The following is a 19,190-nucleotide window of genomic DNA, read 5'->3' on the forward strand; positions in this document are numbered from 1 at the left end:
GTTTGTACCTATGTAGGTATGTATGTAATACGTATGTATAGTCTGATTCACAATTAGGTGTCCAAAATGTAAACAAAGGTGTTGACCTATCAAGAAAATACATTTCAAATGGTAGTTTCTTATTTTTGACAATATTAAATTAATACAACAATAATATAATAATAATCTAAATAAATTAAGATCAATTCACATTTTCTAATATTTATATTACCTCAATTTCGTTCCATACAGTAATAATAATAAAAAACAAGGTTTATGGTAGAAAATTAATATGTAATAATGGTAACACAATCGGAACCCAGAACATTTCTTGTGCCGTCATTTTTAAGTTTCGTAGCTGATATTCATAATTTTGTGATTGTAATCGAACTCGCATGTATTATCGTTTTTATAGCGCGTTTATTAAATTGTGAATAATTGTAAAGTTTTAGTTTTTTGTTGAGTTTGTAAAAGTTTTTGTTTCTTGTTAATTTTGACAGTGACATTTGTTTGTTTACATTTTGGACACCTAATTATGAATCAGACTATAAGTATGTAAACAAAATGCTTCCACTCTATAAATGAATATTCAGAAATAAATTGATAATAATCTAAATTTAATTGTAAACGGACATGAAACAATTAAAAATTGTAACTATTTCATATTATTTTTTTATTTATTTTTATTTTATTTTGATTTTTTACTGATATGTGATATTATTGTGTAATAACGTCAATGTGACTAATTGTGTTATGCGATTAAAACACAGTATGTTAACATAAAATTAAGCCTATAACTATATTTGTACGCTGAAATGGTAAAATAAGAGGATTATTGTACCTTTGGACCATAGATTAGTAAAGATACTTCGCCGCCTTGAAATTGAATGAAGCCACAAACGACTTATTTTAGTAAGTTCTTTTTTTGAATTCTTGACAATTAAAAACATTTTTAGAGAAAATTTACGAATAAATAACTAATACTGCGTAATTTACGTAATAATTACGTATAAATCAATAATTATTTCAAATATTTTAGGGACATTTTAGCACGGAGACGTGGCAAAACTTTTTACGCAACTATTTTAATTCTCAAAACTGGGTACATTTTTTTGTTAGGAGTGAGTAATCTTTACTAATCTATGCTTAGGACTGATTTCACCAGAGTTTTGTACCTTATTTGGCAAATAAAGATGTTTGATTTGATTTGATTTGTGCACCTGTGTATGTTTGCATGAATTCTGATGGGAATCTGGTTTTGTCTACATTGCAGATGTACATCCGCGGCAGTAGCTACTTAACATCAAGTTAAAAATTAATTATCACTTGCTTAAACGATGAAGGAAAACATCGTGAGGAAACCTGCATACAAGAGAGATTTATAAAAAAAAATCTTAAAGATATGTGAAGTCTACCAATACGCACTTGTCCAGCGCGGTGGACTATGGCCTAATCCTTCTCATTCTGAGAGGAGACCCGTGCCCAGCAGTGGGACAGTAATGGGTTGATGATGATCCGCGGCAGTAGCTACTTAACATCAGTTGGACTGCATTCTCGCCTCCTACAATACTATATAAAAACCTACACAACTGAAAGTAAAAAACTCAAAGGTATGTGAAGTCTACCCATACGCACTTGGTCCCCGTGGTGGAATATGGCCTAATCCTTCCCATTCTGTGAGGAGACCCGTGCCCAGCAGTGGGACAATGGGTTGACGACAAACAACGTTTCGTCGAGTAGAAAGTACATTATAATAGACAGAGTAAATATAATCTAGTTATATACATACGAAGATATTAGTCCATTATTATAGGTTTATAACTAGGTGTGCCCCGCGGTCTTAGACTAGATTTAGCGATATTAAATTGATAAAACAAAAAATCGATTTTATAATAAAACATATCGATACTTTTAATCGATGCCATGCAATAAATCAATCACGTTTTCCACGTACATAGACTAAATCAGTTATTTTGTGTTGTAGTTGTAGGTACTATGGACACACACAAAGACAAACAGACTATCTGCTTGGCCGGGGGTCGAACCCAGAACCCACATCGCATCGGACTGGAATCGATACCGAATATCAGAATTCAGAATTTCCACTTTTTTTTTCTATTAATAAAGAGTGAATTTTTATGTTATATTCAGAAATTTTAATTTTAATGAAAAATGTTCAAAGGTCACTAAGGAAGCCAAATATTCAAGTTTGACAAACAAACAAACTCTATAACTTCATATTATTAGTTTATATAAAAAGTGCGTCAGACAAATGATCTATAAGTAGATCATAGATCTATCTGAGATCATTACAGAATGTATGCGCGTGCGCATCTTTTTGCAATAACAAGTAGCCACTTACAATGATATTTAAAACTATAGATACGTTACCTGCCCACTAAACCACTCAACAAGTGAGTGAACCGCGAGCATTGACACACACATGCACATTTTTTTTACTTACATATTTATTTTTAATATTTAACGACCTACCTATACCTAACGATAAGGCAAACGGGCTACCTGATGGAAAGCAGCCACCGTCGCCTATGGACATTTGCAACACCAATTCATCAATACATCGCTGATTATATCGCCATCGCCGATTATTGAGTCGCCAATACATCGCCGGCTTTGTATGAGAGCTCTTTTTACACCCCTCTTAAAAAGCCCCATGTCATAGTCCTGACGGAATACGGAATCAGTACGAAATTAGAAATATTACTACATAGACAAATATACTATAAGGAACAGAGCTGTAATTTGTACATTTACACATTGAACAAGAAGACATTTTGAGGCTTGAAGGCTAAAATAATGACGTTTAATGTGTATAGAGACATAATATATACGTGTCATTTACTACGCCGCGCGAGAGCGACTGGAGTTGACATACACCAATTGGTGTACTTTATATGGTTCAAGGTGCACATCATCATCATCATCATCAACCCATTACTGTCCCACTGCTGGGCACGGGTCTCCTCTCAGAATGAGAAGGATTAGGCCATAGTCCACCGCGCTGGCCAAGTGCGTATTGGTAGACTTCACATACCGTTGAGTTTTTTTTTTTTTTTTTATATATATAAATCTCAGGTATGCAGGTTTCCTCACGATGTTTTCCTTCACCGTTTAAGCAAGTGATAATTAATTTCTAATACGCACATAAATTTGAAAATCAGAGGTGCGTGCCTGGGATTTGAACCTCGGACCCCTCGATCGAGAGGCCGCGTTTCTTAACCACTAGGCTATCACTGCTTTTATCAAGGTGCACGCTAGTAACATATCTTTAGTTTTTATATCAATGCCCACTTACAACAAGAATGATGGCTTGTTGACATAACAATGTTAATTTCCATGCACATTGTGAAATGGATAACGGGTTCGATTCCCGTTTGATGTCGTTTTAACGAGATTGTTGTTTGCTGTTTTATATGTTTTTTGCCGGTTCTGGGTTTATTCCTTGGTGAGGTATACATAAGTTTTTATATATTTGTGTATTTAGGGGTACTGTCGCTCATGGGCATCTGTAATCAACCTCAGATAAAATTAGATTCCTATCTGAAATCGGACACAGATGTGCCGCTACTCTTAAGGACTAAATTGAAAACGTAAACGTAAACCTATTACTGGCCCACTGCTGGACACGGGTCTCCTCAGAATGAGAAGCATTAAGCCATAGTCCACCGCGCTGGACAAGTGCGTATTGGTAGACTTCACATACATTTGATTTTTTTTTAAATTCTCAGGTTTCTTCACAAAGTTTTTCTTCACCATTAAAGCAAGTCATTCTTCATTAATTTTAAGAAGTTTAAACACATAGATAAGTATAGATCTATGGTTAAACATTAAACTTTACTAAAATAAATCTCAAATGACATTGTCCGAATCTTTGATAGAATTTCTATAAAATAACCGCATTACATTCCACAAACACTTGTAAGAGCATTTCTCTTTTCTTCGCACAAATAAATACTTATTCATACTCATACTGTATAGAAATATGTTGTGGGTTGTCGCTTACGTTGCAGGGAGACTATTATTACGGTCATTTTGTAAATTACCAACATTGTATCGATTGTGGATACATTATTTTATTTTTTTGAGTGTCTTTGAGTTGTTAAAAGTGTTGCAATGCGGCCTCTCAATCTGAGGTTCAGGGTTCGAGTCCCAGACGCACTTCTGTTTTTTCAAAGTTATGTGCGTGTTTGAAATGAATTATCTGATATCTTACGGTAAAGAAAAACACCGTGAAGAAACCAGAATTCCTGAGAAATATTTCTGTTAAAACAGCAATATAACGCGGCTGTGTTCTGGTTTTAAGGGTGGGGTAAGGAAACATACTTTTTCGAAGCGTTCCAGCTTAGTTCTACGGGTAGCGGCGCATCTGTGTCCGACCTTAGAGTCGATCACATCCAAGATAAGTTTTCAAATAAGACAAATATAAAGAAATATGTTTTATCTGGAAACTTATCTGGGGTTTAATATAGATATCCACGTGCAGTAGCTCAGCATCACGTGGACTGCATGCTCGTCTGCTACTTCTATATTACACAAAGATCTACTTTATAACTCCCAGTTATTATAAATATTGCCCGATTTCTCACACTAACTACAACACAGACGGTACCCATCTCTTGAATAGATACGTAATTGCGATGACCCCGTCTGTAGATCCGACGATCTATAGATCCGGGGATCTATAGATCAATGATCGATAATAAGTGCGGCGTCGCGTTCGCGTACGAAAGCGGTGAGATTTTGTTGTAAGGTTTTCCTTGTGAATTGTGTGTGTGTGTGTGATTCGGTTCGCAACAGGTTGTCATGCAAAATAACGGGTTTTGTATATTTGTCTCGCTCACACTTTATAGAGCATGAATGAGAGATAAATAGAGTTATCTTTACATTAGTAAACATATATGATTTTTTTTAACAAGACTGGAGGTAATTTTTGAGTATATGTAAAACGGGAGCTATTGTATATCTTTCTCGCTCACTCATAAGAAATGAGCGAAATGCAAATAGAAATATTGTAGTTCTGGTGTATTCAACTACTCACACATACTCACACATACACGTTTTTAAAATACAGGAGTAGCAGACGAGCATGCAGTCCACCTGATGGTAAGTGGCTACTGTCCATGGACATATGTAATCAACCCCTGATAGGATTAGATTCCTAGGAGGTCGGCCAAAGATGCGCAGCTATCCCTGAGGACTAAGCTGAAACGGATCGGATAAGTATGTCTCCCTTACCACACTTCAAACCAGAACACAGCAGCGCTTAACACTGCTGTTATAACAGAAATAGGTGTGACGGTAGTGCCGCCAGAACCATGAAGGGCTCTACCTTCTCTTAAGAGGCATCGGTCATTAAGAAAAGATATGTTCCCTATAATTTGATATGCACTCACGCACTTATGAGTGATTCGTACTTAGACTAAAAATAACAGACAAAGCCATTGGGTACATTGTATTGAAGCGCAACTTGCTATAATGTGACTGTGAGGATATTAGATGAGATTGTGTTTACTTCACTTTTTTAGATAAAGCAGTGATATTCGTCCAATATCATAATTTTTCAAAAAAAAAAAAAATGCAGTAACATTTTACAGTGTATTTTTTAAAGAGTAAGTTAAATAGTCTATAGTCGTATTTATAAACAGTCAGCTTTCGTTTTTATTATAATTTCTAGTATCTCTGTCTATTTAATATTAATTTCGAAAAAAAAATGTCTGTATGTATTTTCTTCTATATGTATTACATAAATTACAACCTAAAATCTTCTCCAAAAAATGGCATATCAAATGCAAAAAAATCTCAAACGGGACTGATACAATCATCAAGAATCTAGCACGTTGAAATAAAAAGAAACCAATCAGATTCGCTTCTGCAATATTTATTTTATGACGCGAAGTCTATCTCTTTTGATCTGAGTATTTGAAGTTGAACAGCAATTGTTACATTAGAATGTAATAATTGCTGTTCATTTGAATAACAATAATTGTTATTAAGTTTCCAACTAGCCCGAGTCGAATGCCCCAATTTCGTAAAAAAACGCGAGCGGCGCCGCCCGCGTACACGCTTCACATTAAAACTAGATTGTAATTAAAAATGGCGGTACTAAAGGTGGTAGAACCCTCTGTGGTTCGACTCCGGCGGCACCACCGCCACACCTATTTCTGTTATAACAGCAGTGTTAAGCGCTGCTGTGATGTAATTTGAAGTGTGGTAAGGAGACATACTTTTCTGAGGCTTTAGCTTAGTTCTTCACGGTACCGGCGCATCTGTAACCGACCTCAGATAATCTCTAAACTTATGTAGACTTGATTACAGATGTCCATGGGTGGCAGTAGCCCCTTACCATCAGGTGGATTGCATGCTCGTCTGCTACTCCTATATTATAAAAAAGAAATCTGTTAACGGCAGGCATACTGACTTACTACCAATTAGACTGGATTAACTTGCTCAAATGACATAGAGAAATAAAAAATCCTTCATGTAAGTATAGTCTAGGAGCTAACGGCGAAGTCGGCGACAGGAACGTTTCAAACGATTGACAAATGATTTGTTTGACTGTCACGACAGATGACGGTGGGCCACCTGCGTTGTGTAGATGACAAATTGTACAGTGGTAAGGGTATCTAATGGTCGCAATGCCCCTATATCGATTTCTACCTAATAACAAAATGTATCTAATTTCGCTTAAGAAAAGCAATGTATGTGTGCGTATTAAAAATTAATTATCACTTGCTTAAACGGTGAAGGAAAAACATCGTGAGGAAACCTGCATACCTAAGATTAAAAGTCTACCAATACGCCCTTGTCCAGCGCGGTGGACTATGGCCTAATCCTTTTCATTCTGAGAGGAGACCCGTTCCCAGCAGTGGACGGTAATGGGTTGATGATGATGATGATGATGAAAAGTTAGGTAAAGTTGTACAAGGCATTACTAATTAGTCCTTGGGGTTAGCAAGGTATCTTTAATCAACCTTATATATTGTTTTATTTGGAATTGGCAAAATATAGACACACTTCCAAGACGCGTTTAAATTAGTTTTCAGAGTTTAAGCAGTTTCGGTGGTTTACGCCGTTACCATTTACCATCAGGTGGATTAAATGCTCGTTTACTGCTTTTTAACAAAAAAAGCGTTCACTAACAAAAAGCACTATAGTCTAGGAGCTAACGGCAAAGTCGGCGACAGGTACAATTCAAACGATTGACAAATGATTTGTTTGACTGTCACGACAGGTGACGGTGGCCCACCTGCGTTGTGTGGATGACAAATTGTGTAGCGGTTAAGGAATTTAACGTATTATTGATTGGATGTAAACATTAACACTGTTTTTTAATCGACATCCCAAAATAGGGTTTACTTTTGTAGTTATTTATATTATAAAGCACACAGCATATTAGCACTCAAACTCTGGATAACATAATACGTAATGTAATACATGACTGCCTGTGTCCAAAATACAATAAATAAAATTTCAATAATTTTTAGATTTTGCTGTTCTCAGTTCACTCAAGTACGCGAGAAAGAATATTATTTTACTGACCATAATGTATATTGTTTCAAAATTTTAATTTATGTTTTGATTCGTTGTTTTAAGAAAATCAATTTTCAGAATCATTATGGAATTATATAAAATGTTAGTTTTATCTTTAAAATGTAATAATCTCTTATACTCTAAATTTTGCATGTAATTGCCACTAACCACGAGGAGCTCTGTTTTCCAAAAATAATTTTACTTAATTTAAAATTAAATAACCGTAAAAGTAATAAAATTTCATACTCATAAAAAAAAAAAATAAAATTCGAATCTCAATAACCCGCAAAATATAGAAAGCCTTAATAATTAAAAAAATATACCGGCCGAATAGAGAACCACCTCCTTTTTGAAGTCGGTTAAAAAAATAAGTCAAAATTAATAAATTTCAACTCGATATTTTTTTCAAAATCGAACCCCTCAAGCCGGCGTGGCCTGACAAATGATGCGCTGACAGTTACAGGTAGATAACTGAAGATAATGGGTTTTTTCAAAAGTATTTTTTGTCGCCGACCCCTAAACTATGTTCTATAATATAAGTGTTGTTATTGGTCGGTTGTATCGAGTGGGTTTGAGTAGGATAAAAAACCGTCGTAATTTATTTTAAATTTACAATAATTATAGTTTCAAAACTAAAAACCACGCTAAAATCGCACAAGGAAAATCGTTAATCCTGATTCCTGACGATCCTGATGAGGTGAATGGGATAAAATTATTTAAATCGTGTATTGTCATCGGTTCTTCATAATTGTTCAAAATTTTAAATTGATCGGACCGTTCAAAGTTACAGATGATAAAAACACAGCAGTGTAGCGCTGCTGTGTTCCAGTCAGAAGGGTGTAAGGGAAACATATTTTTCCGAGGCGTTCCAACTTAGTCCTCTGAGGAAGCGCATCTGTGACCGACCTCAGATATGAATATAATCATATCAACCCCAGATAAGGTGAGAGTCCTAGCCGAGATCGATGACAGCTGCGCCGCTACCCGTGAGGACTAAGCTGGAACGCCTTGGAAAAGTATGTCTCCCTTACCACACCCTTCAAACCGGAACACAGCAGCGCCTAACACTGCTATTATTAGGTAGAAATAACTATTAGGTAGAAGTAATGCTGTTAGTAGGTGTGGCAGTAATGCCGTCGGAGTCAGACCACTGATATATCTACCACCTTTATTTACTTTATTCAGCTGGGAACAATAATGGGCTTGTAATAAAGGCATTTATATGTTATTTAAATAATTAACTTACATTTAACACTAACGTAAATATAATTATAAGTAATTTGTACTAAAAATAAAGTGTTTACATAATTTACTTTAATTTTATAAATGTCCTTACTTAAGTAATATATATTTGTATTTTTATACATAAAGAAGTAGCTACTGCCGCTTCATCATCAACCCATTACTGTCCCACTGCTGGGCACGGGTCTCCTCTTATAATGAGAAGGATTAGGCCATAGTCCACCGCGATGGACAAGTGCGTATTGGTAGACTTCACGTACCTTTGAGATTTGTTTTTATAAATCTCTCAATGCAGGTTTCCTCACGATGTTTTCCTTCACCGTTTAGCAAGTGATAATTCATTTCTAATACGCACATAACTTTGAAAAATCAGAAGTGCGTGCCTGAGATTTGTACCTCGGACCCCTCGATCGAGAGGACGAGTTTCTTAACCACTAGGCTATCACTGCCTGTTATATCACTGACTGCCGCTTAGAACATTTGTAATCAACCCAGATAAGATTAAATTCCTATCTGAGGTCAGCTACAGATGCGCCGCTACCCTTGAGGACGTTAGAACGCTTCGAATAAGTATGTCTCTTACCACACTTCAAACCAGAACACAGCAGCGCTACACTGCTGTTATAACAGAAATAGGTGTGGCGGTGGTGGCCGAACCACAGAGGGTTCTACCTTCATATTGCGTAAGAGCCGAGTGGATCTATACGAAGAGTCTAGTATGCGGCTAGCGGCGAGATGAAAGACATTTATCTCATAGTGGATACCGACGTGCGACCCCCGCTAATGAAAGAGGGGATAGGGTTGTCACTCACGTTGATTTTTATTTACGCTATTTTATTTTTAGTATGATAAACTTTTTTGATGATTTCATTTTAATTAAGTTATTGACAGAATGCTTAATCTGTAAACTCTAGGGAAATAATTTTACTAAGTTTCCGTACAAATAAATCGACTAATGACAATCTCTTCGTGATTAGTGTGCGTATGAAAAGATATTATGCATGTATGTATGTATGTGTGTAACGGAATCTTTGAACTCGATTATTACCCAATTTGAACGGTCCTATTAATTTAAACTTTTGAAAAGTTATCAAGAACAGATGACAATACACGATTTTAATAATTTTATCGCATTCACCTCATCAGGATCGTCAAGAATCAGGATGAACGATTTTCCTCGTGCGATTTTAGCGTGGTTTTTAGTTTTTAAATTTCAAATGTAAAAATGTAGTGGTGTTATCATGGCTTGCCTTATTGTAGTAAGTGGATGATCACTTTGTCTCTTTTTTTAAAGATCATTTCATTGGTGATCATTGATCTAAATCTTTGTAAATTTTGTCTCTTATTTTAAAGATCATTATTTACAGAAAGTTCCCTCACGATATTTTCCTTCACCGTTCATAATTAAAATTTCTAATTAATCATTGTTAATCTAAGTGCCAACCCTATATCATCTATAGAAATTCGTTCCTACATCTCGTATCTGAGATCGTCTCATCTCGAGATGATATCTCCGCACCGCATATTTTGTATTTGGTAAACACCTTTGCATTGATTGAGTTATTTTTGGAAGACATTTTTGAAGTGAAAACTTTACATTGGTTTTTGGTGGGAAAATCTTATGGAATCGAGTGACGGACATACTAATTTTAACAATATATTTGTAGCTTATAAGGAGACTATTAGAAGGTAGCAGAAACTTTTATGGTTCGACTCCGGCAGCACCACCGTCACACCTATCTGTTATAACAGCAGTGTTAAGCGCTGCTGTGTTCTGGTTTGAAGTGTGGTAAGGACATACTTATCCGAAGCATTCCAGCTTAGTCCTCAAGGGTAGCGGCGCATCTGTAGCCGACCTCAGGTAGGAATCTAATCTTATGTGGGGTTGATTACAGATGTCCATGGGCGGCAGTAGCCACTTACCATCAGGTGGACTGCATGCTCGTCTACTATTCTTATATTATAGATAAAAATACAAATGAGGCCATCTCAGTCCTATGGAATAGCAACGAATCTGTAATCGGCTTCAGGTAGAACCCATGTTGTATGTGAAGGTATGTGGTGGACTGTGTGGGCCAGCGTGGTAATACTCAAGTGGCTAATCTTTGCAAGCGGCAAGCCCAGTGGTTGAAACTCAGCCTCTCAATCGAGGGGTCCGAGGTTCAAATCCCCGGCACCTCTGATTTTTAAGTTATGTGCGTATTAGAAATTAATTATCACTTGCTTAAACGGTGAAGGAAACCTGCGTATCTGAGAGATTGTAAAAAAAAGCTCCCAAAGGCATGTAAAGTCTACTAATACGCACTTGGCCAGCGCGGTGGACTATGGCCTAATCCTTCTCACTCTGAGGAGACCCATGCCCAGCAGTGGGACAATAATGGGTTAATGATCTTTGGATAGATAATGCATATGCATGATTATTATCATAATAAGAGCCCTTAAGTTGCATATGCCAATATGCGAAGATTGGCAGTTGCATGGGAGGCGGGGCATGTCAGGATACGGGCGGCTGAGTCATCTGATGCAGGGCTGACAAGTCTCGGGTTCGATGTCCGTTCATAAGGGTTGATTTAAGCTCGCCATCAATAATCGATCCATGATTTTGCTGATCAACGATTGAAATTTTATTTTTTTTCAGACATTAAATTTTCGATCTTGGATAGCTGAAAATTTGATAGATTGTTTTTGGGTAACGGGCCTTATTTACCTGTAATGGCTCTGGATGTTTCATGATATTTTATCTGTTTAAAGAATGTGTATCTTTCTTGAGCACAATATGGATAGGTTATATTAAGTTAGTTTCAGAAAATGATAAATTGGAACATATAAAACCTTGAAAAAGAAAATTGTGCTTTAAAAATGCTTACAAGTTTATTGCATTTTCTATAACAAGATGAGAAAATAATTTCTAATAATCATATTATCTATTAAAAAAAAGTTTATTTTCCTTTCTTTCTTTCTATGCCAGAAAAGTAATAACGTACTGGCATTTCCTACAACAACATGATGAAATAATTTCTATTACGGATATTACTTCGAAAAATAATCCTTTATGATAAAAATAATTAAAAGCTAAAAATACATAACTTTTGTTTCTTTTATTTTTTTTTTTAAAAAAGGGTTTGTGGCAGCCCTAAATCAAAATGATGCAAAATCGATACACTGTACAAAATGTGCACAGTCACACCATCCAGCAAGGGTCTGCATAATATCCTCCCATTTCAATGCTTAAATGCAATTCTGAAGAAATAAAACCATAACGACACGTCATCTTTGATGGTTTGACACGCTCGCGTGCACGCTAGCGGATTGTGGCGCGTTTTAAATGAGTTGTGCCAGCGACTTTGTTCGCCTGTATTTGAAAAAAAAAACGCTTTCTACCCTCATAGCCGCACACTAGGATTCCCTGTATCGTGTTGCTATGGACACACACTGAGACAAATACACAAACACCCAGACCCAGAAATAGAAACCTAAATTCATCATTTTAGAAATCTGATTGGCCGGGGATCGAATCCGGGACCCTCTGCGCGTCAGAAACGTACATTTAATATTTAAATATCTGTCTGGCCGGGGATCGAATCCGGGACCCGCTCCGTGTACACCGGTATGGTGACAGCTCCGCCACGCGGGTAATCAAATCGAATCTATCCGGTTGTATTCCTAATATAACGTCAATTGTACAATCAGTGAAGGTGGTAGAACCCCTTTGTGATTCGACTCCGGCGGCACCACCGCCACACCTATTTCTGTAATAACAGCAGTGAAGCGCTGCTGTGTTCTGGTTTGAAGTGGTGTAAGAGCGACATATTTTTCAGAGGCGTTCCAGCTTAGTCAGCTTTGGCGACTGTGGCCAGCCTGTAAGAATCCTATCTGGGGTTGAGTAGGGATATCTATGGGAAGTAGCCACTTAACATCAGGTGGGCTGCATACCTTCGAACATGACTCATATTGGGCAGAAATAAATTCCCAAACCAATTTCATAACAACTTAATCCTAATATAACCTGACATCTGTTTGTCTGTGTGTTGAGGACAGGAATTTAAATAATTCCGGTGACAAGCTGAGTGTGCCCGGGAATACGGTAGCTGGATTTGCCTTTTTGCGCTAGTGGTGTGACAAGGGAATAGTGATGTGACATGTATTGTAGAACATCGACATTTTTACGATTATAGATGATGGGGCGATGTGCCAATGCGGGGAATAATGATGAGTTGTAATGAGCCAGATATCGATTTTTTATGGTCGATGAGGAAGTGATATGATAAGGCGAGAAATAATTATGTGATATACTCGTATTTTTTATCGATACGCGAATTAATCGCGTTGGTGATAAAATGTAATGTACCTACATTTGATTGAAATAAAACCCATAAGTCCTGTAACACTTTCGACAAGTTTTAGGAGCTATTTTTCTTTCGCATAAATAAAGTACTGAGACTTCAATTGGTCAAAATCGTAGGTCGCCATCAGATAAAGATTGGAAATTAACGACTTCAACAGAAACAACATGAGGAGACCTAGTTGTTTGAATAAAACCAAAAATCTTCAAAATTGTTCTAACTACAAAAACTTTTAATTAATTATTTCAACTCCACGTATTCTTAAGAATTGTTAAATGTAGCCTATAACTTTTCTGTGATTTTAAACTTTTGCAACTTATGTTATCAAAATCAATTTAACTGTTTAGGCATGAAAGCATTACAAAGAGATTTACATTCGCTCATTTTTTTATTTTGGATTCCAATTTTTAAATAACAAGCACAAAAGTAAGAAGACAATAGTAAGAAAAGTAAGGAAGGAACAGGAAGAAAAATATCTACCAAAAATTATCGACATGTGTATGTCCCATCACTAGCTTACACAAATATTGTCTTACGAAGCATCCTATAATCAATGCTCCAGAATACTCCAGATACTGTTTACTTAGGCACCACTCGTACAGACGGACGGACGGACGGATTTTTTTATATATTTTTACAAGAAAACTATTCTGTGTTTCTTAGTATCCCATGGTTAAGGAATGTATCAGGTGAGGCTTTTGTATTTTTTTATAATATAGGAGTAGCGAACGAGCATGCAGTCCACCTGATGGAAGGCCACTGCCGCCCATGGAAATCCGGAACAAATATCTAAATTTATCGTTCAGTCTGCCTGGCCGGGGTTCCAACCCGGAACCCTTTGAGCGTCAGACGGTAAGGTGACTGCCACGCGAGTCGTCAAAAAATCGTCAAAAAAACATTATATTGTATTTTTTTTTATATAAAAGGAGTAGCAGACGAGCATGCAGTCCACCTGATGGTAAGTGGCTACAACCGCTCATGGACATATGTAATCAACTCCAGATTGGATGAGATATTTCTACCTGAGGTCGGCCACAGATGCGCTACCTCTGAGGACTAAGCTGGAACGCCTCGGAAAAGTATGTCTCCCTTACCACACTTCAAACCAGAACACAGCAGCGCTTAACACTTCTGGTATGAGGCAGATAGGTGTGGCGGTGGTGCCGCCAGAGTCGAACCACAGAAGTTGATAGATTCACTTATTTAAACCATCAATAAAGCTCTGTAATTGTCACCAAATTGAAAAAAGGCTACACTCACAGCCTCGTTAAAAATCGTCATAAGCGCTATATGCAACCTATACAAATATAAATATAGACATACAATTATACCTAACTATTGCTCCTATATTATAAAAACAAATACAGGACTTTGTAAGACTTATGTGAGAGCCATACATTTAGAACGCCTTAATCGGCATATTAAATTTTTGGTGCTTTTTTGACTATGTGTACATCCTATATATTGTAACCCAAAAATTTACTAAATAAAGATTATGAATTATGAACATACAATACGATCCACGTATCGTTGGTATATCATAAAAACAGCAGTAGCGATAAACACTAATGTCTAGATATATATATAATTAAATAAACAAATTTGTCTTTACGTCTGTCGATGTCGTTCATGATGGATTGATTGGTAATTTTTTTGGTCGGCTTAGGATGTTGTGGTACAAGGGTATAGGCGACAGCGGGTGGAATAGCTGAAGCGGGTTCATAGGAAGGATTTACCTACCATTACCCATTATGGCAAATTAAGGCCTAGATCCCATGCAGAAAACTAGGTCTTTTAAAATACCCACTGAGGCCCGTTAGTCACAATCAATCTTAACTGATTTCTGCCTACAAAGTTCAAAAATTCACGATTAATTCCTAGATATATTAGGACATAATTTGGTCGCTTTATATGTGAGTCGTTAGTAGTCGAAAAGTATGTCTCATTTACCACACCCTTCAAACCAGAACACAGCGCTTAACACTGCTGTTATAACAGAAATAGGTGTGGCGGTGGTGCCGCCGGAGTCGAACCACAAAGGGTTGTACCAAAAAACGCTATTGCTACCTCTCTTGCCTTAAACCAGACTCGAACCTGCGTGTGTGGGATGTGATCCGCGCGACACAAGACCATTTATCATCGATTTTTGGGAATTTTTACTTTTTGTATCTTAAAGAGGGTTCCGATATTACGATGTTTACTTTTTGGGAATTTTTCGATCGTGTTTTAGTAGTTCGAGATAAAGATTTGATGTAATTTGTTTATTTTTTTTATTTATTAGATATTGTTCACCTCTTAGTTTTATATTTTTTGTTATTTTTTGGAAGTAGACACGTTGTCCAGTAATGGAAATAATGTTATTGGTTCACAATATAGGATTTTATTTTCAATTAAAAAAAATGATTAAATGAAAACATTATATAACTAAAATTCATGTGTGTTTATAGAATACGTGGAAAAAGGTGTCATTTATGAGTTATTACCATTGGTAATAAATTTTCTGTATTATATTTCAAATGGCAATAAATCCGTGATGGTGTATACTTCAAGAAAATGAAGACAATGACATTTTTGCCAAAAATTTAAATTTGATAATTTTTAATAGGCAGATATTGACAAATTTGTATCTGTTATTAAGAAGCAATCGATCCAAATTCCTGAGATCACATCAAACATTTGCAAATACATGTCTACTAAAAAATTACAAATTTCGATCTATGGTATGCAAAACATTGGATAGATTGCTTATAAATACCGAGCTTTTCTACTTCTAAGTCACTTATCTTACTTTCTAAGTCAACTGTCGTGACTAAATTCCAAAATTACGTGAACACCTACTCTATGGTATATATATTATAAATTATCGAATTAATGATAAATAAAGAAAAAAGAAAGCATAAAAAAAATAATTTCTTTTTTTCTTTCTTTGTCAATTAATTATAGTTCACTGACCTGGTTGTGGTAGTGCGCTAGGGGATGATGCGGCACGTGCCGCATCGCCGGGTGCAGCATCTCACCCCCTGTGCTGCTGCCCTCTACCGCCTGGGGGTTGGAATGGGGTTAATATCATCTGACGGTTGGTAGAGCCACTGTTCGACTCCGGCGGCATCACCGCTACACTTATTTCTGTTATGACAGTGTTAAGCGCTGTTGAGTTCTGGTTTGAAGGATGTAGTACCAACAGTTATCCAAGGCGTGCCAGCTTAGTCCTCATTCGAAGGTGCGTCCTCTGGTAGAAAATAGACTTGCAATCCTGATGGTAAGTGGCTACTGCCGCTCATGGACATCTGTTAAAAAGAATAGAATCCGCTCTAAGGTCGGCCACAGGTGCGCCGCTACCCCTGAGGACTAAGCTGGAACGCCTTGGAAAAGTATGTCTCCTTTACCACACCTTTCAAACCAGAACACTGCAGCTTTTGACACTGCTGTTACAAACAATAAGTCTGGCAGTGGTGCCTACGTAGGCGAGCCATAAGTTTCTTGGCCTATTATTCGACCAGAAACTAAATAGTGTAATTATCTTCACCCTTACTTCTAGAATCTTCTGAAAACCTAAATCAAAATCAATAACAAACTACCAACATTAAAAAATTAACTTGTTATTTAAACAAATGTTAACTTACTTATTTTATTCCACGCTATTTACAAATCCCTCTAGAACCTTCTAGAAACCAACCTGAAGCTGCTCATCCTTCTGCTCGGCGTCGTCACCGAGCTCGACAAGCTGGAGAGCTTCTTCTAGAAGATCGAACCTGGACTCCTCGGTGCTGACCAGATCGCGTGGCAACTCCCCCTGGATCACGTATTCACCTGGAGACAACATTTTTATTATTAATTGAGTATTAAATTTAATTACTTAAATTAAATGAAATAATACATCCTTACTAATCCTACTTATACAAACATATTACTAGCTGAACCGGCAGACGTTGGGTTGCAATATAAATAAAAAATTGTTAAGGGTGAACAACCCTCATCACTTAGGGGTATGAAAAATAGAAAGTAGCCGATTCTCAAACTTACTGAACATGCATATAAAATTTGGTGAAAATCGGTAAAGCCGTTTCGGAGGAGTACGGTAACTAACATTGTGACACGAGAATTTTATATATAAGATAAAGCCGAAATTTTGTGCGGATGGATGGATGTTTGTGTGTTCTTGTAGCAAAAACGGCTAATCAGATTAGGATGAAACTTTCCAATATTATAGTATATACATCAGAATAACATTTAAACGAACATTTATAAGGTTATTGTTTGATTTGGCTCTAATATAACGATAAGTATCAAGTTAGTCGCAATTATTGCCGCCTGAGAGCTGTCTTGGCGTACGCTGCCTGAACGATTAGATACAACACAGCATAGATTAGTAAAGATTACTCACTCCTAACAAGAAAATGTACCCAGTTTTGAGAATTGAAATAGTTGCGTAAAAAAGCTTAGGGACATTTTAGCACGTCTTCGTGCTTAAATGTCCCTAAAATATTTGAAATAATTATTTATTTATTATGTAAATTCATGTAAATTACGCAGTATTAGTTATTTATTCGTAAATTTTCTCTAAAAATGTTTTTATTTGTCAAGAATTCAAAAAAAGAACTTACTAAAATAAGCTGTTTGTGGCTTCATTCATTTTCAAGGCGGCGAAGTATCTTTACTAATCTATACAACACAGTAACGTATTGTGGAATTATTTGTCTTAAATAGTTCTAAATAAAAGTCCGCGACAGCATGTAACCAAAACGCTACCAAAATGTTCAAAGTTTTAGGGTTCCGTATCCAAAGTGTAAAAACCGAACCCTATTACTAAGCCTCCGCTGTCTGTCCGTCTGTCACAGGGCTCTATCTCCTGAACCGTAATAGATAGACACTTAAAATTGTATAGAGTATAACAGTGGCCGCTATAACAAAAAATACGAAAAATAAAAATGGTTGAAAATAAATAGGGTTCGCTATAGAAGAAACCTCGTTTTTCTCTTTATCTATTGAACCTTAATATTATATATAATATAATATTGAGTTAATTTTTTCACAATGCATTAACTTTTAAGGCTGCTATGATAACAAATACTAAAAAACTAAACAAATGAAAATTTCGTGGTCCATACGGAACCCTCAGCGTGAGAGAACGACTCGCAGTTAACAAATTATTCGTTTCTATCATTACGTATTGACAAAATTTTGATTTACGACCATTCAAAATTAAGCCAAACCGAACCAAAACCAAAAAAAATAATACATAAACGCGCCGAAAACGTTTCAAAAATTTTTGAAATCCCCAAGCGACCGCAATACTATTAATTTTCGCATTTTTCGAAATTACAATTGTTCGGCCGTAAATCATCGTGTCAGTGACCGTTTTCGAAAAAACCAACCCTTTGACTACTTATTGGTAATTGTTTAGTACAATGGCGGTCAACCATGACTTATGTTACCGGTAGCAGAAGATGGTATGAAAAAATTTGCAAACACCGCCTTCATTACTGTCCCACTGGGCACGGGTCTCCTCTCAGAATGATTAGGCCATAGTCCACCACGCTGGCCAAGTGCGTATTGGTAGACTTCACATACCTTTGAGAATTGTTTTTAAAGATCTCTCTGGTATCTGTAGGTTACCTCAAGATGTTTTCCTTCGCCGTAGAACCAAGAGATAATTGATTTGTAATATAAGAAAGAAAGAAAGAAAGAATATGCTCATAACTTTGATACATCAGAGGTTGGTGTGGGTCCTATTTGGTTTTTTTTTTATAATATAGGAGTAGCAGACGACCATGCAGTCCACCTGATGGTAAGCGGCTACTGCCGCCCATGGACATCTGTAATCAACCCTAGATAAGATTAGATTCCTGCCTGAGCTCTGCCACAGGTGCGCCGCTACCCCTGAGGACTAAGCTTGAATGCCTTGGAAGAGTATGTCTCCCTTACCACACCCTTCAAACCAGAACACAGTAGCGCTTAACGCTGTTATAACAGAAATAGATGTGTGTTCAAAAATTGTTCTGAAAGAATCAACTTTGAATATAATATTTAGATTCTGAGCTTATAGAAAAAGTGTGAATAATTTCGCAAGAGATT

General features: G+C 36.6%; 1 protein-coding gene across 9 annotated transcripts in view; it reads right to left on the reverse strand.

Moving 5' to 3' along the window:
- Nucleotides 1-19,190, reverse strand: part of LOC140755454 (segmentation protein cap'n'collar) — a 150,088-nt gene that overhangs the window by 42,386 nt on the left and 88,512 nt on the right. For all 9 annotated transcript variants that reach the window (XM_073090724.1, XM_073090725.1, XM_073090723.1 and 6 more), the window contains exons 6-7: nucleotides 16,792-16,925; nucleotides 16,068-16,157 (exon numbers count right to left, since the gene is read on the reverse strand). In XM_073090724.1, coding sequence (XP_072946825.1) covers nucleotides 16,068-16,157; nucleotides 16,792-16,925 — 224 coding nt within the window. The remainder of the gene's footprint in view (nucleotides 1-16,067; nucleotides 16,158-16,791; nucleotides 16,926-19,190) is intronic.

The sequence above is a fragment of the Epargyreus clarus genome, unplaced genomic scaffold (assembly GCF_041222505.1).
Source record: "Epargyreus clarus isolate Ecla_fem2 unplaced genomic scaffold, WU_Ecla_fem_2.2 ptg000033l, whole genome shotgun sequence".
NCBI lineage: Eukaryota > Metazoa > Arthropoda > Insecta > Lepidoptera > Hesperiidae > Epargyreus > Epargyreus clarus.